The sequence below is a fragment of the Geotrypetes seraphini genome, chromosome 2 (genome assembly GCF_902459505.1).
Source record: "Geotrypetes seraphini chromosome 2, aGeoSer1.1, whole genome shotgun sequence".
Lineage (NCBI taxonomy): Eukaryota > Metazoa > Chordata > Amphibia > Gymnophiona > Dermophiidae > Geotrypetes > Geotrypetes seraphini.
Genome location: NC_047085.1, coordinates 443,983,353 through 444,006,366, shown reverse-complemented (window position 1 = coordinate 444,006,366; position 23,014 = coordinate 443,983,353). Strand labels below are relative to the sequence as shown.

Here is a 23,014-nt window from a genome sequence, read left to right as displayed (position 1 = left end):
TGTCTCTTTCCCCGAGGTCTGGAGGGCCTCGGCGCATATACAAACATTGATGCGATGTCACATGCATGCATGCACCTGTGACATCGTGTTGATGTCTGTGCTTGTGCAGAGGGCATCCAGATGCGGCCCTGAGCTTGGGGATTTCCAAAACCCAGACAAACTGCTAGGTTTTGCAACTCCTTCCAGGCACCCAGACAGTCCTCTAAAAAGAGGAAATGTCTGAGTTTTCCCAGACCCCTGGTAACCCTAAATGCTGATAATAGGCACTTAACCAGCTAAGTCGTGACTCCACTCCCAGAATGTCCACAAAATAGCCAGTTTTGTCTTGGATGCTAACCAGGCATTTTCAGTATTTTAAATATCAACCCTGATGTCTATAACTAAATGAAATATAATTTAGGACAAACATTTTCTCATAAATGACCAGATTCTGAAATCAGAAGCATATGTTGATTGCAGATTATGAATTTTCAAATGGATGCCGTGCCCCACCTTGGAGACAAGTTCATGGAGAAATTTGTTACGTGATTGTTAAGCCACATGATACTGATCTTGTGTGTATTACTTGCAGTACTTCAGGAGTATTTATAAATGGGGTAAGTAAGTAGTAACTGTAATTCTAGTTTGACATACTGCTGAATCTGTGGGTAGTCAATCTATTCCCACAAAAATTCTTGTGGAGAGCTTTGTTATTCTTTTCTTCACCTCCCATCTCTCTGGGCTGTCCTCTGATTCCTCAATTGTCTCTCTACAAGCAAGATGGTAGAAGCCTGTCTTTTCTGTTTGTGTTTATTTTCCATTAAATTTGTGGGGGTTTCTTGCTTACCGTTTGCTTCAAAGGATCCCATCTTGGGACATCTTTGGCTGTGGGAGAGGTCAGACTGAGGTCAGAGGTCTGTATCCAAGGGACAGACTGCCTTGCAGTGCATCCACTTGTACAGCCTGCACTAACAATCTGGGAGTTTATGGACCGGTCCCTTGGGAACAAGGCTCACCCCAGGTTCTTTCTTCAGTGGGCTTGAGTGCCTCTGTGGTGTTTTTTCCAGGATTGGGGCTGACTGATTTCCTCCCCTCCCCCCCACCCCCGACTATGCATGTGAGGTCTCCAGCTGGCCATTGGGCCTGAGAGGCAGTCTGAAGAGACAAGCAGTCTTGTTTGAGGCAGAGGTTCTCCCTGTAAGCTGTCTGCAGCTTCACCACAAGCAGTCCTCAGGTCACAGTATTGCACAGCCTTTTAAAACAAAATCAGAAGGGGTTGGTCTTTAAAAGTTGATTTTTTTTGTCCGTTTTTGGGTTAGACCAGGTTCCTCCACCTCTAAAATCCCCAAATCACTAGTTTTTAGACTCCAGTGTAGCTCCCACAGGCTGTTTTTGGCGCAAAAATCGCTGCCACTGCAGCCATCTTGGATTTCCTAATTTTAAAATAAAAGCCTCTAACTGCCTCAAAAAAACTTGATTTTGCTTAAAATAGGAATGATGGACTCCTTAGGCCAAGATACCTTGGATTCATGCCAGATTTGTGCTAGATGGCCATCTGAGGATCATCCTTGACCCACGTGAGTGAGGGCAGGAGCCACTGACTTAGCCTCTAGTGCCCAGATGGTACAAAGACCAGGCAAAAAGTCCAGATTTAGGCCAGGGAGTAATGAAAGTGCATCCCTGGTAAAGCACAGCCATGCTGCTGCTGCAAAACCCTGGAAAGGAGTTCAGGAGCAACCACAGGGGCTGTCTCGATGTCCTGGACAGGAGTTTCCCCCTGAATTCATCAATATGATGTTTGAAGCTTACATGATTAACAAGGGTTGAATGGAACCCTTGGAGATCATGGCCATGCTGGCACCGGGGTTCCCCCCCCCCCCCCCCAAGAGCACAAGTCCCCAGCAACAGTGCCATACGTAAGACTGGGAAGTCCAGTCTGAGGATTGGGAAGATGATGGCTCTATATCGGTGCCTTTACTTTCTCAGTCTGGATCTTCAGTAGCAGGTGATGCTGCTTTGTATCTAGGGGAGCCAGATCCAGATCTGGTGGAGGTCCTTGATCTCGGAGAGGAATCAACTGTGCACAGGCTGTTTAAGCCCTCAGCACTTTTGGAAGTAATCACAGAATCAATCCATCCAGGAATTAAAGATAGAGACTCCAACCTCCTCATCCGCAGAGTGCTCACTTATGAACAACACAAAAGTGCAGACCATATGTTTCCCCTCTCATCAAGATATTACTAATGGACCATTGGAAGGCCCCAAAAGGGCCCCTTCGGTTGACCAAAGCCATGTCAAAACTCTATCCAATGGATGCTAAATTTAGCTAAATATTTGTTCCACTGAAATTGGGTTCCCTGGTGGTGCAGGTTACCAAGCGTTCCTCTCTTCCCTCTGAAGGTGGTGTAGTAGTAAAGGATGCCCAGGATCACAGGCTGGATTTTGTTCTTAAGAAGCTATTTGAAGCTGTGGCCTTGGGCTTGAAAGCAGCTACAGCAACATCTTTTGTTACCTGGGTTTGCCACCCCAAGTTTTGCCATGATCTGGAGGAAATGGCCAGGAGGGATCATCAGTTTCTGATATCTGGAGTGGATTATGTAGCTTGCTTATTTATTTATTTAGCCCGTCCTCCTAAAGGAGCCCAGAACAGTTTACAGGAGTACATTCATAGTATGGGTAGGACAAATTATAGTGAGAAATACAGACTTTACAGCATTTACAGTATAGACAAGGGGGTTTAGATTACAGCATTTACAGTGACTACATAACATGCAGACTTAAAATACAGACTTAGTAGGCATATGATGGATTAAATTACAGTGTTTACAGTGTAGATATAACATGGAGGTAACATAGCTTTCCTAGCAGGTGGATGTATCTTTGTTGTTGGAGTATGTGGTGGTAATTCAGGTTATATTTGCGATGGCCCGCAAGTTTAGAGATGTCGTTTGGTGTATTAGCCAGTGCCTTTGAGATCCATCCGTCCGGGGTGTAGAAGCGAGTTGTTAAGGAGCTAGGTTTGTAAAGAGAAAGGTTTTCATGGCTTTTCTGAAGTTCCAAAGACTGTCTAGTGATCTAATGGATGGGGGGATGATGTGGGGATGTAATAATGTGGGGATCTAATGGATGGGGGGATAATATGGGTATGTAATGAAAATAAGAGTGTCTTCGGGCTGTCTCAGACTTGAGCGAACGGCCTGGTGACAGGATCAGCCGTTTTTCTGTTTGAGATCTCAGTGATTGGTTGGGGATATAAGTTTGTAGTTTTGATGCTATGTAGTTTGGTGTCATCTTCTGGAAAGTCTTGAAGGCTAACACCAAAGCTTTGAAGGCGCATTGTTTTTGGATAGGCAGCCAGTGCATGGAAGTTAGTGCAGAGGTGATGTGGTCACGGAAGCCCAGGTTTTTTAGGAGTTGAATTGTGGCATTTTGCACCCCTTGGAGACAGGAGAGCGTTTTTTCTGGTATGCCCACTAGTAGAGTAGATTTCTGCCTGCAGGATGCTATGGATCAAACAGTGGGTAGGGCACTCCTCCTCCAAGGTGACCTTGAGTAAATTACACTTTAAAGGACAATTACTCTTTGGGAAAGGCCTTGGCAATCTTATGGCCAGTGTGTAGGATCACAAGCCGAAGAGTTTACTAAACAGCAGACCTCGGAGCCCCAGGGGGTTCTGGGTGCAGTAATTTTTGGAACTCAAAACACTATCGCCAATTCTTGGGAAGACCTTCTGGCCATAGATCACTTCAGAGCTTGAGGCAAAGATTCAGAGGGGCCAGGTGCCCCCAATCTGTAGGATTCCGCCCCACAGCAACTCCTAAGAAGCAATTATGATGCCAAACTGTCAGCTGGGCCTCCATGCATTGTGGGGGAGGTTATCTGCCTATTGGGAAGCTTGGGTGGAGATCACTACAGATCACTGGGTTCTGGGTTTTATATAGGAGGGGGTTACATGCTCAATCCTTTGGCACTTCCTGAACCTCTCTTTTGGCATTTCCTGAACCTCTCTTTGGCACTTCCTGAATTCTCCGACTAGATAGCCGGAAACAATGGTTAGAGTCCGAGCAATGGTGCAAGGGCTGCTAGATCTGGAAGCCATGGAATCAGGGCCGGATTAATGGATAGGCCCAGTAGGCATGTACCTAGGGCCCGAAGTTGTCAGGGGGCCCGCTGAAGAAAGAGGACTCAAGTATTTGTTGGGTTTTTTTTTTCTTTGGCAATGTGAGCCTTCAGGAAAAGATTGGCAGCGGTGCCCCCCCCCCCCCCCGGGAAAGATCGGAAGTGCTGCCCCTCGGAAAGATCAGCAGCGCTAGCCCTCTCCCACCCCGGGAAATCGACAACCCCACCCTCCCCTCAGCATCAACAGCAACAAACCAGAATGTGACGTCGGAGGGAGTGGACCGGCAGACGCAAGGAGTTGCTTCAAGGTCCCGCGATGACTGCGTCTGCCGGTCCAACCCCTCCAACGTCACTTCTTTCCTGAGCAGAGCCGGCAGACGCAGTCATCGCGGGACCTTGCAGCAACTCCTTGCGTCTGACGGTTCACTCCCTCCGATATCACATTCCGGTTTGTTGCTGTTGAAGCTGGGGGGAGGGTGGTGTTGTCGATCTCTTGGGGGGTGGGGCTAGCGCTGCTGATCTTTCCAAGGGGGAGCCCCAGCGCTGCCGATCTTTCCCAGGGGGCCCGCATTGCCAAAGGAAAAAAAAAACAAAAAACACCCGAGTCCTCTGTTTCTTCAGCAGGCCCCCTCTGATTTAGAAGGGTGGTGGAGGGAGAGAAAGGGGGCAGGGTGGTGGAAGGAGAGAAAGGGGCAGATGCTGATGGAATTGGTGTGCAGGGAAAGGGAAGAGATATAAGGGGAAGGATACTGGATGGAAATGGGCTGGAGGGAAAGAGGACAGATTCTGATGGAAGTGGGAGGAAGGGAGAGGAGAGAGTGAAATGCCTGACTATGAGGGTGTAGGAGAGGGAAGGGAAGCAAATCTTCCTTCTCACAATTCTATTCTTGCTCTGTGGACCCGAGAAATATAGGCCCTATGTATGATTTTAAATTGCATTTCCTTATGATCTGTCGTGCCCCCCTATCATTGACATAATGAAAAAGGTCTAGAAAAGATTTCCTATCGTACTGGACATCCAAATCCCCTTGCCAGATGGTGGCCAGCTTGTCCAAAGGCTGTAAGGGACAGGCAGCCTTCAGAATTTTGTACCACATTGAAAGTTTATTCAAATTCTCCGGGACCTGCAAGAATTGAGTGTCGAGTGAACCACAGAGCCAAGCATCCCCCCATCTCTTTTGTAAGGAATTAAAATAATGGCGCACTTGAATGTATGCCCCAAAATAGTTCTTGGGTACAGTCTACCTGGATTGCACCTGAGCAAACATTGGATACACCCCTCTTCCTAAATTCCATAGGTCTTTCAAGGTCTTACACCCCCTCTGCCACAGCTGGAACCATGACCGACCAATCCCCGGGGAAAATTCCACATTACCCAGCATCTGCAACAGAAGGGACGCCTCAGGCACTCGTTGCTGCCATCTCCTCCACCAACTCCAGGCCATCCGAATAGGTTGTAAGAGTTGCACCTTAGAGGACACCCCCCCCCCCACTGAGAGAGCTGCAGACTTCAAAGGGAGGAGGTTCAGGATTGAGTGGGGTGAGCACTATGAGGCCTATAGAATTGAGAAAGGAAGAATTGAATATAAATTTTAAGACATTTAAAAGCACATTTCTTTCAACTGACTTTTTTTAAATTGAAGGGATGAGGTTGGGACTGCAGTTTGTATTTTGCTCATTTTAAAATTAAATTTTAGTTTATATTAATTAAATTTATTATTGATAATTTGGTTGTCATAGAAGATTATGTATTTAGAAATATGTATATATATACCTTTTTTCTTTTTCTTTCCTTTTCTATCTTGAATGGAGTTCTTTTCAAATTGTTTTTGAATTATATATATTGTAAACCACTTGGATCCTTTTTTGGCTATATTAGCGGTATGTAAAGTTTTTAATAAATATAAACATAAACTACCCCTTGGGCATGTACTGAAAATGATCCATCCACCCCCTCGTATATAAAATAAAAGAGAGCCGCCACGTTATAGAATCTGAGGTCAGGAAGATTCAGGCCTCCCTCTCCACCTATCTAGCACCAACTTATAGCTGATACGGCCCTCTTATTGCGCCATATAAACGAGGATATAATAGAAGGGAATGCCCTCTCATCTCAATTGGTGACCCAAATCGGAAGGGTCTGCAGTGGATACAAGATCTTGGGCAGAAGCACCATCTTGGTCAAGGCCACCCTACCCCACACACCCAGCGGTAAATCTCTCCATTTTACTCACAGATTCTTGATCTGCTCTATATGGTGTCGTACATTGTATTGATATATAAGCTGAAAGTTAGGGCTCAGATACACGCCAAGATACCGCATCGGCTTCCAGACCGGGGGAAAACTGAGATTAGCTTGTCAAGCCCCTGTTTAGTGGTACTTAGGGGGCGGAAGCTCCAATTTGTCGCAATTGACATGGAGGCACGAGATATTACCAAACAATCTCACAATGTCCAAAGTCCTGTCTAAATCTGTATGAGACCTATCCAGATACAACAGAATATTGTCCACAAATAGGTTGATACGGCTCTCCCTGTCCCCAGTCTGGATACCCCTAAGGTGAGGGTTCGCTCTAATTTTAGTTGCCAGTGGCTCCATAGCCAACACGAAGAGAAGAGGAGACAGGGGGCATCCATGTCTAGTCCACCTACCCAAATGGAAGGAATCTGTGTAATAGCCATTCACTAACAGCCTTGCCTGCGGACGAATGTATAAACTTCGGATCCAGTCATGGATTTGCCCCTCCACCCCAAGCCTATGCAAAACCCAAAATAAATATTGACACAGGATACTGTTGAAGGCCTTTTCCATGTCCAAGCCAGTTATAGCTGCTGTGCCCCCATCACCCTCAGAATATAATGCCATCATGGCCCTTGTAAATGTTCATTCCCTAAATTTTCTAATTCAACAGTATCCTTTAAGGATACTTCGCACTGAACCATCTGTTCCTGGACAACTGTCAGCTTCCCCCCCCCCCCCAAATCTTAGTTTAAAAGCTGCTCTATTTCTTTTTTTAAATGTTAGCGCCAGCAGCCAGGTTCTATCCTTTCAGAACAAGCTCCCCCTTTCCCAGAAGGTTGCCCAGTTCCTAACAAATCTAAATCCTTCCTTTGAAGTCCATTCCATCTATCTGTTTGCTCCTCTCCTCTGAGTAGCAGTCATCTACCAAAACCCCAATATGTCCCACTCTTCCTTCCTCACTGACTTTGATTCCTGGCCTTCCTTCTTCCTTGAGCCTTCATTCCCTTCCCTCATCCTCTGTGACTTCAACATCTATGTCAAAGACCCCTCCAATTCCTTTGCTTCCAGGTTCCTTACCCTAACAATCTCATTCAATCTCCAGCTGTGTTCTACTACCTTGACACACCAGAATGGACGCTGTCTGGACCTAATCCTTTCCTCCAACTGTTCGACCACCAAATTGTGCATACCACCCGTCCCCTCTCTGACCATTATCTGTTAAAGTTCCCAATTCATCACTCCATTCCCCAGGCATGACCAATCACCACCAACACGTTCATGAACTTTTAGGCTATTGACTCTAGAGTCCTCTCCACTACTGTCTCATCCCAACTACAGTATTACACAAAACTGTCAACAAAGCCGTCCTCTCCTACAAGACCATCCTGTCTTCTGTTCTAAATACCCTTGTTCCTCCTATTTCATGCCCTGTTAGCTGTGCCAGACCCCATCCCTAGCTGACCCCACACATCTACTACCTGCACTCCTGTGCCCGTTCCACTGAACGTCTCTGGCTTAAATCGTGTGCACACGCTGACTTCATACACTTCAAATTCATGCTGACATCACTCCAGCCTGCCCTCTCACTGGCCAGACAAGAATACTATACCCACCTAACCACCTCTCTTAGCTCCAACCCTTGCCATGTCATCATCTCACTAAACTCCCTACTCAAAGCACCTTTACATTCTATCCCCCCTGCAATTACTGCCCAGACTATGGCAGAGTTCTTCTACAATAAGATCCAGAAGAATCACCTTGAGCTCTCAACCAGGCTACTTTCCCTTCCCCTCCCTCCACCTGTCCCTTCTGCTGTCCTCACTTCATCACCTACTACCCTCTCTTCCCCCTCTGAAATCACTGAAGAAGAAACCACATTTCTTCTCATCCTCCAAACCCACTACCTGTTCCTCTGATCCAATTCCCACTCATCTACTCAATGCTATCTCACCTGCTGTCATCCCTTCTATCTGTCACATCCTCAACCTATCGCTCTCCACTGCAACTGTGCCTGTACCTTCAAACTGTCCCTGCTACCGTCACACCACTCTGCAAAAAAACCCTCACTGAACCCCATGTGCTCCTCTAATATACTATCTCCCTCTTTCCCTTCCTATCCAAGTTATTTGAACATGCTGTTCACCACCATTGCCCAGACTTCCTCTCATCCCAAGCTATTCTTGAGCAGCTTCAGTCAGGCTTTTGCCTGCTGCATTCCACGGAAACTGCCCTTACTAAAGTTTCCAATGGCATGTTCCTGGCCAGATCCAAAGGCCTCTACTCTATCCTCATCCTTCTTGATCTATCTGCCACCTTTGATAATGTTGATCACCACCTGGTCCTTGATACATTGTCCTCGCTGGGATTTCTCCTGTTTTTTTTCCTATCTCTCACATTGCACCTTCAGTGTATTCAATGGTGGTTCCTCCTCCACAGGCATCCCACTATCAATTGGTGTACCTCAAGGCTCTGTCCTTTCTCACTCTACACCTGCTCACTTGGAGTGCTGATCTCCTCCCATGGTTTCCAGTATCACCTCTATGCTGATGACTCCCAGATCTACCTCTCCACACCAGATATCTCTACTGAAACCCAGACCCATGTCTCAGCTTGCATGTCCAATATTTCCGCCTGGATGTCTCACCACCATCTAAAACTGAATATGGCTAAAACAGAGCTGCTTATCTTCCCACTTCCCACCTAAACTCACCTCCCCACTTTTCTGTTTCTGTGGACAACACTCTCATCCTCCCTGTCTTGTCTATTTACAATCTCGGGATCATCTTTTGACTCCTCTCTCTCCACCACCCAGATACAACATATCACTAAAACGTGCCGTTTCTTCCTCTATAATATTACCAAATCTGACCCTTCCTTTCTGAGCACACTACCGAAACTCTGACCTACGCCCTCATCACTTGCACCTAGATTACTGCAATTCACTACTCTCAGGTCTTCCGTGTAGCCATCTTTCTCAGAATTTGGCTGCACGACTCATATTCCTTGAGAGCCACTATATTCATGTTACGCCTCTCTTAAAGTCACTTTATTGGCTTCCCATCCATTTCCAAATACAATTCAAACTCTTTTTACTGACCTACAAATGCAATCACTTGACTGCCCTTCACTACCTTTCTTCACTTATCTCCCTTTATGTTCCCTCCCGCGAGCTCCGCTCAGCTGGTAAGTTCCTCCTATCTGTGCCCTTCTCCTCCTCTGCCAACTCCAGACTCTGTCCCTTCTATCTTGCTGCATTGTATGCCTGGAACAAACTACCCGAATCCCTATGGTGGGCTCTGTCTCTGGCAGTGTTCAAGTTCAAGTTAAAAAGCCCACCTCTTTGAGACTGCCTTTAACTCCTCTCACCTTGGGTTCTGTATCCCCAACCCTATATGTGAAGTGTTTCTCTGTCCAAGTTAGATTCTAAGCTCTTCTGAGCAGAGACTGTCTACTAAATGCCAAAATGTACAGCGCTGCGTACACCTTTCAGCGCTATAAAAGTGATAAATAGTTGTACGTACCTTTCTCCTCTACTGCCAATTCCCGACTCCATCCCTTCTATCTTGTTGCACCATATGCCTGGAACAAACTGCCTGATGTCAGGCTCCGTCTCTAGCTGTATTCAAATCCATGCTAAAATCCCACTTATTTGAAGCTGATATTGTCCTAACTCTAATCCACTTGTAAAGCACCCATATCTGTTTGTCATTCCCTCTATAGTTCCCTATCCTATCTGCCTTGTCATTCCTCTATAATTCCCTGTCAGAGCAGCATGTATAGATTCACCCTTTTTGTCCTGTTTGTCACAATTAGTTTGTAAGCTCTCTCGAGCAGGGACTGTCTCTCACATGTTAATGTACAGAGCGGTGTGCGTCTAGTAGTGATATAGAAATGATAAGTAGTAGTAATGTCTGTAGGTCCTGAAGGTGGGGGGAGAGCCCTTGTTTTTGGTGGTGGGAGGGATGCATCTCAGAGGATAGCTAATCTCATGAAGGGTCCACCTTGGGAGAAAGGTTTGAGAAAGGCTTAGAATTGATGGGGAGGGAGACCTTCAAAGAATGTCGCTACTTTTAAGCTATATGGGTGCTGGCTGATATTTAGTGCAGGCATCCACTTAGCTAAGCAACTAAAGTTAGGACTGCTTTTTAGTTGGCCATGCTTGATCACTTAGCTATGTGGACACTGGCACTGAATATTGCTAGCACTTGCTTAGCAATATTCCCTGACTCCACCCTTGGAATGGCCCTCTCTGGCCCATTGCAGAAATGGCTGGTCAGAGTCAATAATCGGTGGTACTGCCTCGTTAAGTACTACTGAATATCGGTGGTTGGCACACAGGACACAATTTAAGCAGGCAGGAGCCTCTCCTGGCTACAGAAATTGCTTTGAATATTACATTACATTAGTGACTTCTATTCCGCCAGAACCTTGCAGTTCTAGGCGGATTACAAAAGAAGATAGCTGGACATTTCCAGGAAAATTACAATTTAGGGTGCTGTTTACATGATTGAGACTTTGAAGGGAAAATTACCAGAGTGGATGAGACTTTGAAGGGAAGTTTACAAGAGAGGGGATAGACAAGGGGATGAGTTTTGATATCTAGATAAATTTTTTGAATAGCAGGGTTTTGATTTCTTTTCAAAATGATTTGAAGTCGGTCGTTGTTGTCAGCATGTTGGATATGGGGTGGTTGAGTTTAGCTGCTTGCATTGCTAGTGGGTTGTCATACATCTTCTTGCGCAGTGTACCTTTGAATGGGGGGTAGGTAAATGGGGACTGAGTTCTCCTTTGTCTAGTTGTATTGTTCCAGTTTAGGCAGTTGTTTAGATATGTGGGGGTAGTGCCATTCATAACTGGAATATAGGTTTTAAAATCCTAGCAGGATGGAAATTTTTCTTTCATAGTTTAGAAAACACAAATATATATTTAAGAATAAATATTATAATTAAAATCATATTTTCTTTCAAGGGTATGGATCCAAACACTGAGGAAATTAACTATGAGAGGAAGGGTGAAATATACAAAGACCTTATGACGCTTTTAAGAGAAATTTCACCAGCATTTGCAGAAATTATGGCACAACAGGTATGTTGTTTTTTTTTAAGATATGCAATTTGTAAAATTTTGCATTTTCCAGGTAATTGTGTGAGGAAATAATTATTTTGAAGAAATTGGCTTCACTGTTGGAAAACTTTAATGGATTGTAAAAAGCAGCATGGGAACAATAATTTCTTTTTGCTTCATTGTTCATTTTGCCTGTGTAGTGCCTGTGTAGCTGTGATATGAACAATAGTTTCAAAAATTAATGAAAATGTTGGCATTCTGATATGGCCAAATAAATAACACTTCTTTAGCCACCAATCATTAATTCACATATTTATATTCCATGGGGTGGAAGGAGACGTACATAGATGGATCAGGAATTGGTTGGCGGGTAGGAAAAAGAGGGTAGGAGTGAAAGGCCACTACTCGGACTGGAGGAGGGCCACGAGTGGTGTTCCGCAGGGGTCAGTGCTCGGCTGCTGCTATTCAATATATTTATAAATGATATAGAAATAGGGACGAAGTGCGAAATAATAAAATTTGCAGACGACACCAAACTATTTAGTGGTGCTTGGACTAAAGAGGACTGCGAAGAATTACAAAGGGACCTGAACAAACTGGGGGAGTGGGCGAAGAGATGGCAGATGAAGTTCAGTGTAGAGAAATGTAAAATATTGCATGTAGGAAGCAGAAACCCGAGGTACAGCTATATGATAGGAGGGATGCTATTGAGTGAGAGTACCCAAGAAAAGGACTAGGGGTAATTGTGGACAAAACAATGAAGCCGACGGCACAGTGCGCAGTGGCCGCTAAGAGAGCGAATAGAATGCTAGGTAAAATCAAGAAAGGTATTACAACCAGAACGAAAGAAGTTATCCTGCCGTTGTATTGGGCAATGGTGCGTCCGCACCTGGAGTACTGCGTCCAATATTGGTTGCCGTACCTTAATAAGGATATGGCGATACTCGAGAGGGTTCAGAGGAGAGCGACACGTTTGATAAAAGGTATGGAAAACCTTCAATACACTGAGAGACTGGAGAAACTGGGGCTCTTTTCCCTGGAGAAGAGGAGAATTAGAGGGGATATGATAGAGACTTACAAGATCATGAAGGGCTTAGAGAAAGTAGAGAGGGGCAGATTCTTCAAACTTTCGAAAACTACAAGAACGAGAGGGCATTCGGAAAAGTTGAAAGGGGACAGATTCAAAACCAATGCTAAGAAGTTTTTCTTCACCCAACGGGTGGTGGTGGACACCTGGAATGCGCTTCCAGAGGTCGTGATAGAACAGAGTACAGTGTTATGGTTCAAGAAGGGATTGGACAATTTTCTGAAGGAAAAGGGGATAGAGAGGTATAAAAAGAGGACTTCTACACAGGTCCTGGACCTGTTGGGCCGCCATGCAAGCGGACTGCTGGGCACGATGGACCTCTGGTCTGACCCAGCAGAGGCACTTCTTATGTTCTTATGTACAACGAAGTTCCTCAGTTTGCCACACTAAAGCATGAAGATAGTATAATTAGTACTGGAAGCTTTAATATCGGTGTATATTGTTTTTGAAAATTTTTTTTAATATATCTTTTATAGTGTTTCTATTTCTGTTTTCTTTTTAAACTGACAGTGCTTACACCTAAAACACTGATAATAATTTAAATAAGTTAATTTAAAGTGAGACTTGGGGCTCCTTTTACAAAGCCGCACTAGGGCCTTAACGTGCGGAATAGCGTGCGCTAAATTGTCACACGCGCTAACTGCTACTGCCTCCTTATGAGCAGGTGGTAGATTTCTGGCTAGCGCGCGCTATATCGCGTGGTAATCTGGTGCATGCGATAAAACCGCTAGCGCGGCTTTATAAAAGGACCCCTTAGCTTCAAAACATTATTGCCTGAATCCCCTCCAACATGTTCCATTCTTCCTCAGGGCAGGGGATATTAGATGTGCTGCAAAAAATAGTTACAATTAACTTCATCGCAACTACCTAAACCTCACTTATCAAAATATATAAATGATGGCTTACCAGCAATATTCAAGGATATAGCATTTAGCTTACTCCATTATAAAGAGTCTACCGCGGCTGTCAATATGGCCATGGTGTTACTAACAGTGCTAAAGAAGAAAACACCCTCGTGACCTACAGGGAGCCTAACCACCAATCAGAGCAGGACTAGCTGGTTCTCAGTTCTAAGTACACGCCCCCAGACAGGATCTATTCAGCTAACGTCATCCACTGGTTTCATTCAAGCCTTGGGGAATCATAGAATTTAACATCCAGCAAAGTTCTCTAAGATTCAGAGTATGTTAGATGTTACCACCCTCTCACCCGACATGTACAGTGTCTATTACTCTCCACTTCAGATCTGACATATTGTACTTAAATAAGGTCCAATGGTGGACCAAAGGTGCAGTTTCATTACCCATAGGGGCCCTAGATTTATGCTCATTTAATCTGATATTAAAAGAACGAATAGTACGTCCTACATATAATTTTGGGCACAGGCACTGAATCATATAAAGTTTGACTCCAAGGTGGACCGGAAGCATTACATGGAGACGAACTTGGATGATATACTTTGAAAGCGTTTTCTTGCTGCTTTGACGGCGAGGTTCCTGAGGAAGGGGTTATTCCCTGAAACCGGGCTTGGTCAAACCCATTATGGCTAGTGTATGAACTGGTTACGTATGCCATGATTGGAACGCCGCCAAGAAAATTAAGTTGGCATAATCATCATATACTGCTTCTGAAGATAAGTTCTTTCAATTTTTTCCTAGTCCTGTATATGCTTCTATTAAGCTCTGGTCCTGAGGGTATCTGCACAATAAGTTTTGATGAAACAAGGAAATGTCTAGCAGGCAGTAGTCTTTATTTATTTAAACATTATGTGAATGAGTTTATTCATGACACTGCACAATCACTTTATATGATATATGCACATTGGTGACATCAATGATGGTGTGCGATTAGGAAACTGATTTAGTTCCGTCTCCTTGGATTCTAGCCTCATTGAGTGAAGGAGCCACTGCTCCACAGTCGTGGAGTTTGGGTGTTCTGTAAGGCTCATAATCCCACACTCAGGAGTCACCTCACATTTAAAATATTTTACACTACAAGTAATGTAATGTAATGTAATTTATTTCTTATATACCGCTACATCCGTTAGGTTCTAAGCGGTTTGAAGAAAATATACATTAAGATTATAAATGAGAAGTAAGAAGGTACTTAAAAAATTCCCTTACTGTCCCGAAGGCTCACAATCTAACTAAAGTACCTGGAAATTAATAAAGAAAAGAAAATAAAGATGGTTGAAAAAAGAAAAATTCTATGTGAATTTATAGGATGGAAATTAAACTGACAGTGAAGAACTGTATGAAAAATACATATGGAATTCAGTTAGAGAGGGTAGGTTACAATCTATTTATGGTATTTGTTTAATTGGAAGGTGTTAAGGTGGGTAATTTGGGGGAAGGTTATCTGAAGGTAGGTGAATCTTCTGGAGGTAAAAGAGGAGGGGTTAAGATATTTGGATGAATTTTTTGAAAAGCAGGGTTTTGATTTCTTTTCTGAATGTTTTGAAGTTGTCTGATATTGTCATAAGATTGGAGATGGAATGGTTGATTTTTGCTGCTTGTGTTGCTAGAAGGTTGTCAAACATTTTCTTGCGTTGTGTGCCTTTGAGTGGGGGGAAGTGTTTACTTTAGACCTGCTAGAGTTCCCGGTTTCATCTCCAGATACTCTGCAACCTTTTCTTGTGTTGTATTCACATATTTTGGATCATTGTGATCTTGGGGCTTTTTCTTTATATTGTGGAATTCTGATATGAACATTGTTCAGTATTTATAAAACTGAATGGAAAATGTTTCAAGTAGTCTTCCTTTTTGGACTTGCACCAACAGATTTTTATAGAGGGTATTTGGCGTGCTAGTTCTTATTCGTGCTATTTACCTGCAAACTAAGAGCTCCTCTTTCAAAGCCACGGTAGTGATTCTGCTGTGCCAAATGCACTGAAGCCCATTCAATTCAGTGCATTTGCCAGAGGAGAAGCACTACTGTGGCTTTGTAACAGGGGACCTAAATGTAGGTAGGCAATGTTCAAAAGGTCAGCTTATGCATAAAGATAAGTGTACTGAGGATCGATGAATATGCTTCTTTAAATTTGGACAATTTATCCATTGCAAACCAAGGGCTCCTTTTTCAAAGCCACGGCTTTGCTATTTATGTGGTCTCTCTAAATGGAGATACGTGTAGAAGCATAATTCAGTTACTGACCTGAAGAATGTAACCTTTTAGGGGTGTATATATATCTGGTTGTGTGACCCCTCTAAATGCTTCTGTATAGATACAATTAGGCCTGCTTTTGGAATGCCTCCATCTTTTTTTTTTACTAAATGGATACAATTTGGATGGACATTCAGTTGTCCTAAATTTTACCTGGTCAGTATTCAGCTGAACATGTTTAAAATACTGACTGCTGCCAGCTAAGTTAAATCAGATATTTAGTGATGGGCCATGTCTGCGCACTGGCATTGAATATCTGGGTCAATAGATATTCTCAGACATTATATAGGTATGGCCAATATTCAGTACTGTACCCACATAGTTAGGACTACTGTTTAAATGGTCCTTCTTGACTGGTTAGATATATGAGTACTAGCACTGACACTGAATATTGCTATTATCCTAGGACAAGCAGGCAGCATATTCTCACATATGGGTGATGTCATCCACAGAGCCCGGTATGGACAACATGAAAAGTGTACTGTCACTTTAAGTTTTAAGAAACTTTGTGACTGCCTACACCGTGCATGCATGAGTGCCTTCCTGTCTGATGCCCACTCGTGGTCCCTAGTACTAGTACTATTTATTATTTCTATAGCGCTGAAAGGCATACGCAACGCTTTACATTCTAACACACAATAGACCCTGGTCAGAAGAGCTTACAATCTAATTTAGACAGGACATTTCAGGGTTGGGGAGATATAGGTATCTGACAGCAGTGAGAGGGTGTTAAGAGTTGAAAGCAGTTTCTTCATTTTCTGCGAAGCGAATTTGTCTGTTTTTGACTGAACTCCGTTCAGCCAGTGTTGCCTTCCCACTTTGAGTTTCTTTTTTCCTAGTTTTTACTCTAGTTTTACTTTTGTTTGTACAGTTTAAAAAAAAGGGGACTTTGTTCAGCCATTAAGTTCAATCTCATCGACAAGATTTTTCCCTATGAAGGGGTTTAAAAAGTGCTGCAGATGCCAGAGGCCTATTTCCATAACTGACCCATATAATTGGTGTCTTCAGTGTTTGGGCCCTGATCACCAAATTGAATCGTGCAAAAGCGTTCCATTAAAGCCCGTTGTATACAACGGGAGAAGTTGTTTGCTTCAGCTATGGACATCGGAAAAGCTTTGGAGCCGTTGCCTTTGGAAGCTCCTACATCGACACTGGGAAATCTCCTAGCATTGGGGAAGCCAGTTTCTGAACCATCTTCTTCCTGGCAAGCGTTGCAGGTCTCTATAACATTGAATCTCTTGATGCCAACCACGCATCGACGCCATTGATCTAAGGATCTGCAGGTTGTCTCTTCTCCTAGGTATGAATCCTCATCAAGGTCACCCTCTCTGAGACAACCTGCTGCACCAATAGTACTGGCTGGTGAGCTATCAGTATTGGTGCATGCTGCTCAGGAGGCATCACAGGGCGTGACGGCATCTAGTCTCTTGATGCAGGCCTAAAGACATCGTCATTGTTCTGCTCAGCTGCAGGTTGTTTCTCCCATACGGGTGTGTCTTCTGCCAGGTCACCCATACCAGAACAACTTGCTGCACCGACGGTACCGGCTGTTGAGCAATCGCTACTGGTGCACTCTTTTTGAGAGAAGCTCGATTAATTCTTTCACAGGGAGATTGCCACTGTTTTTAGGTCACATTGCATACATCTCCTACACTCAACTCCCTTGGTACCTGCCTAACCTCAGCATACCACTGCGAGGCATCAAGGTACTGATACCACTGATCCATTGGAGCATCGAAATACTACTCAGGGATCTTCTATGAGGTGTCATAGTTCTATGCCTCGGTGCCAATCTTCCTTCAGGCATGGTTCTTCACATCAAAGTTCTACTTCTTCTCAATAATGCTCCCCTTCAAGACTTAGAGCTCCTACTTCAGGCCGTAAGTCCTCTTCTTCTGTGAGGTGTTCCAGACCAAGACATCGGAATTCCTCTTTTACTCGACCTCCTCTTCTGAAGAGGCATTAGGAATTTCATCGATCCATTTCCGCCTCTTCATCGGACTGGTACCGAAAATGTTGCAGGACTTCTTCTAAATATTTTTTCCAAGAAGTGTTCTCGGATTCGAAGTCTGACTCGGAGTGTGGGCTTTCTCTCTCTGAACCTGAGTCTGTTGGTGCAGCTTTCCCCAAAAGAAGATCTTCTCCTGAAGAATTCTTCTTTGCCACTTATATTACCCAATAGTGCAAAGATTTGTCTCTTTTAGTGGAGACTTAAGCTTATTATTATTATTTATTATTACTAGTGTTTAAGCCCGTTAGATTAACGGGTGCTAGATGTCTCCTGCTTTTGAACCTGGGCAGGGGCAGAGGCAGAGCCGGGGCGGGAGGGAGTGACGGTGGGAGAGCAATTTCAAAGCTTCAGCAGCGGCGGCTCCTTGACCAATCCGCGCTTACAACGTCCCCACACTTGTGGTCTGGCTGGCTCCCCCACCAAAGCCCTTCGCAGCGGCAGCCCCTCCCGCATCCGTCCCCGTGTCCCAAGCCTCTCCGAAGGCCAGCTCCCACGAAAATGGTACCCCTCTGTCCAAAGCCGCGGCGGAAGCCTCCCTCAAGACACATTTCAAATCTGACATATTGTAATCACAAAACAGAAAATAAAATTATTTTTCTTACCTTTTGTTGTCTGGTTATTATTCATATCATGTAGGGGTCCCAGGCTATGGTTGGCTTTTGATAACTCGCTTGCCAGGGCCCCTTCTTTCTTCTTCCCTCCCTCCATCCCTGCAGCTGAAGACAGGCACCTCCCCCCAGTGGTCTGAGACAGGAGGGAGCAGTTAGGAGAGGGTCTGAGGGCAAAGAGGGGCTCAACAGCACACAACCACCTTTCCTTCCCTCCCTCCATCAGGTGCTCCAGTGGTCTGAGACAGGAGGGAGCAGTTAGGAGAGGGTCTAAGGCTAAAGAGGGGCTCAACAGCGCCCAACCACCTTTCCTTCCCTCCCTCCATCAGGTGCAGTGAATCCACCAATGTTAAAAGGAGCCGCGTCGAAATCGGAGGCCTGCCACTGCTGTAGCACATTCCCCTCTGCCTTGGTCCCGCCCCTTCTCTGACATATGGGAGCGCGGCAGAGGGAATGTGTTACGGTGGCGGCAGGGCTCCAATTTCAAAGCAACTCATTTTAACATAGGCGGAGGTGAACTGTACCTGATGGAGGAAGGGAAGGAACGGTGGGCCAAATTTTGGCAACGGCAGGAATTGTTTTGCGGGCCAAGCACCGTGAAACTTTGTTTCTTTAGGCAGCCCCGGTTGTTTACTTGGATTCAATGTGAGCCGGGTGAGGAAGGCCGCCGCAGCCTCGCGGCTAGGTAGGGGGACAACAATGGCGCTTATGCTCAAGCCCCCGCCGCAGCTCCTCTCTCGATCCTGGTGCGGTTCGAGAGGGGAGTCGTGGCGGCGGCTTGAACATAAGCGCGATTGTTGTCCCCCTACCTAGCTGCGAGGCTGCGGCGGGGTTTCCATGGCAACCCGATCGCGGATCTCAGTGTAGGGCCGGGTCTGGCGGCGCCGTGTAGTGCGGAAGCGGGAGGCGGGACCTCAGCACAGCGCCGCCGGCCCCCAGGAGCTCGAGGCCGGCTGCGGACATGCCTGGCGTGGCATGGTGCAGGAGGAACAGTGATCGGTGGAGAGCAGGTGATGACAGTGATAGGTGGCGCGAGGTGGAGAGTAGGTGATGACGTAAAACGTGCGCATGCGCACTCGTGTTTTCGCGACGGATCAGGGAACACGTTTTTTTTAGTGCGCATGCGTGGCCTAGCATTTTATTATATTAGATGATTAATATTTGATGAATCGCTAAATCGGTTTGCAAAGCGATGTATAAAATATAAAAGAAAGTAAAATTGTAAAAAGACAAGCCCAATGACATTAATTTTAAAAACAAGACAAACTAGAATTGGGGGGAAAGGAGGGGAAAAGTTACTACTCTTTTTTGTGGAAAAACAAAGATGGGAAAAAACATAGGGAAACGGGGTAGTTAAAAATTTGTAAATATTAAGCAAGTCTAAGATTAAGTGTTGAAAAGCATCTTTAAAAAGATGAGATTTTAGAGATTTTTTAAAGGAGGAGAGGTCTTTTTCATTTTTAATAAATTGTGGTAAGGAGTTCCACCAGTGAGGGCCAATTACAGAAAACAGCCTCATTTACTGCTGAATTTCAAAATATATTGAACTTTTGTGGACCTTCCAAAGCTCTCTTCAAATTGCTATTGCATGAACTGTTTAAACAAATCCTTTTCAGAAATTGGGAGATGCCTTTAACTGTCAAGACTGCTCTGGGGAAGATGAATTTGCTTTACAGAATTTTCTCTACTCCAGAATTTAATAGTCTACAACTTCCTCATCATTCATTATTAGTGGAATCAACCCTACCAAAGTTCCTACCAAAGTTCATAACTCATTGCCTCCGGGACATGGGTAAGTTTGGATGTCACCTTTATCAAAACTCTATGCTGATGAGCAGAATCCTTAATTACACTTTCTACATGTCTTTGTATCTTTAACTAAGAAAATGATATATCCTCTACATCCCTTTCAATAAACTCACACTTATCAACAAATCTCAATATTCACCGACCCTCAGAGGTACCACCGTGATACTCAAAATATTTCACGGCTTCACGCACCATATCTTCAGCGTACTTAGCTTTTAATCTTTTAGTGGTCAGCTTATAGGGACATTCGAATGTTGGAATTCTGAAAACAGTGCTAACTCCATGAAATGTTAGTCAAAAACTTACTGCCTTTAAAGTGAAGACGTACTAGACGTAATCTAGAAGCTGCATTGACCGCCCCATGGGAAACAATCTGCACCCTAATTGTTATCAGATAAAGCTCACCTCCTTAAAGAGAGCTTCAGGGATGATTCCAACAGCCACATAGCATTTGCTACTCTGTGGGTTTGGGAGAACAGGTAACTTGTCCCTGGTTAGAAGGAGTCACACAGCTCTTCCTGCCAGTTTGAGGGACTGTCTAGCAGGTGCCATGAGAAGATGATGACCTGAGAAATCTGTGCATGAAGCTTTGAAACTTGCACACTAGAAATAGAAAAGACAGTTCAAGAATCAATTCTATAGTGCTACCAGACACACACAGCGCTGCATAGAGGCACAAAGAATAAGAAAATCTCTAAACCTACATAGACTCAGCCTTCAGGGACACCGAGAGAGACAAGAAGATACCCGTATGAAACACAGGGTACTCTCATGCTGCTGACATCACTGTGCAGCAATTTGCCTTCTGCTGACCCATAACAGCAAAAAAACCCGAGATTGGGCGGCTGAGCACAGGGCAGAATCTCTTTCTTAAACACAGTGAGGCATAACAGTACAGTCGCAATTAAAGTAGTTAAGTCTTTTCAAGCAGAGAGAGTTGGGAAACACACACACAAAGTATATCACCGCAACAGTGGCAAAAGCTGTTGAAACACTCCTTACGCGTAGAACCCCGAAAACAGGGAAGCCGCGGAATAGTGACCTAAGTCAGCTGCAAAATAAACTCCGTGAACGCTGCGGTGCTCCCGCTAGCGTCAGAGACCCAAGCGTGTGCCTGTTTCATGCTTAAATGAGCTGGCTCTATCAACAATGCATTAAAAAAACCTACCCGGAGCCAACCATTAAAATATTTTTCCCACTGTCAAGGTATAAAATGCTTAAAATAAACATTGGAGAGAAATAAATGAATGCTGCTTGGTTCTCAACTTAGGAAAATAAGCACATGCCTTATGCGCTCAGTCAGGAACTGGCTATGTGAAGAACACACCCGGAGCCATCCAAATATTTACCTCCACCCGGCCGCGGGAACTGCCTCGGGGAGAAATCCCACTACCGCTGTGGCGCTGCTGCCAGAGTATGAAAACCAGCGCGTCTACAACACGCGGGAAGGCACTAGTTCCGTCAGCAAAGCTCTATCAATACACCCGAAGCCCTTTACTGAATAAACTACATACAAATGTAAATTTACTTGTCAGTCACTAAACCATTTCCACAACTCCACAACTCTACAAAATATAGCGTTTGATATAAAACATATTCCTTCTGTAGGCTCACACCGAACGCGCAGCTCCACCACAACCAGAAAAGAAGTTCAAATAAAACATATACTCACATCTTTGTTGATAGTGCCAGGAGATGCCGGTTGCTCAGCATTATGAGGGCAGAATTGTTTAATAGTCACTGTGGTCTCTTTTTTTTTTTTTACAGTGAAGGGAAAGAAGAAAAATCAAGACTCAGTCAAAACCCTCTGTCATTGGAGGGAGGGTGAGGCAGGGACCTGGGGGGACCCAGGTGTAATCCTTAAATCCGGCACCGTTCAGCTGGACACCCCTGTCTCACTGAAGAGAAACCTCAACAGGAGAAATAGAATTGCTAACCTAAAGGCCTGGACCTGTTAATTTTCAGTAGAGGCCCTTTCTACCTGCATGTGGTGACTGGAGATCGCTGCAGGAAGATCGTTGCTGGAGGTGGAACCAGTGGAGGCATGGATGATCGCTGCTGGTTGTTACCTAGGATGGGGCGGTATCTGCTCTCTCATTGGGGAAGAGTTGGTGGTGTCTCCGGATCCGTGGAGTGGAGCCGTGCCGTGGACTCCTCCTCCTGGTTGTCCGCCAATGGAAGCAGAGTGCTGTATTCTTTAGGAGCTGCCCATGAGCAATGTGGCCCGGCGCTGGATTCTTCTATTTCTGTGCATCTTCTGCCTGGAAGCGATGAGTCGGGGATACAGCAGCTGGAAAGCCCGAGCTGATATCTGTCCCGTATGGACTTTTGCCATTGAGATTATTTAAAATATGCTGAGGCAACAGCTGCTTCAGGAAATTGGACTTCTGTCAGACTTATTTAATTTTTTTCCCCCCAGTTTATGAATTATTTTAAATTTTATTCCATTGTTTTTACCCCTATTCTTTTTATTTTATTAATTGAATTTCCCTGAATTCTATTGTTTAACGGTTCCTCCCTTCTATTCCTTTTTACATATTACTTTAATTCATTTAGCTATCATTTACATAGATAGTGCTCCTATCTGTAAAGTTAGGAATGTCTATAAAATATTCTACACTAGTCTTATAGCCCGTTACATTAATGGGTGCTAGAATATATGTGTGTGTGTGTCTGTCTTTATTTCTTTTTCTCTCTCTCTCTCCTTAGCCGCTTTCTGTATTTCTGTCTTTTTTTCCCTTGGCTGTCCACCACTACCCCTTGCCTGCTCCCCCTGTCCATTCTCCCTTCCTTTTACCTCCCCTGTATCCACCTCCACCCCTTCACTGCTCCCCTTATCCAGCAGCAGCCCTTCTCCCTTTGTTTTACCTCCCTCCTATCCATGCCTCCCTTCCTTTTTCTGCCCCCCCTGTCCATCAGCACCTCTTCCCCTT

The 23,014-nt window shown here is 44.7% G+C and overlaps 1 protein-coding gene across 3 annotated transcripts in view; it reads left to right on the top strand.

The window, feature by feature from the left end:
- Positions 1-23,014, top strand: part of ARMC4 (armadillo repeat containing 4) — a 378,797-nt gene that overhangs the window by 97,538 nt on the left and 258,245 nt on the right. For all 3 annotated transcript variants that reach the window (XM_033931435.1, XM_033931436.1, XM_033931437.1), the window contains exons 6-7: positions 460-596; positions 11,309-11,425. In XM_033931435.1, coding sequence (XP_033787326.1) covers positions 460-596; positions 11,309-11,425 — 254 coding nt within the window. The remainder of the gene's footprint in view (positions 1-459; positions 597-11,308; positions 11,426-23,014) is intronic.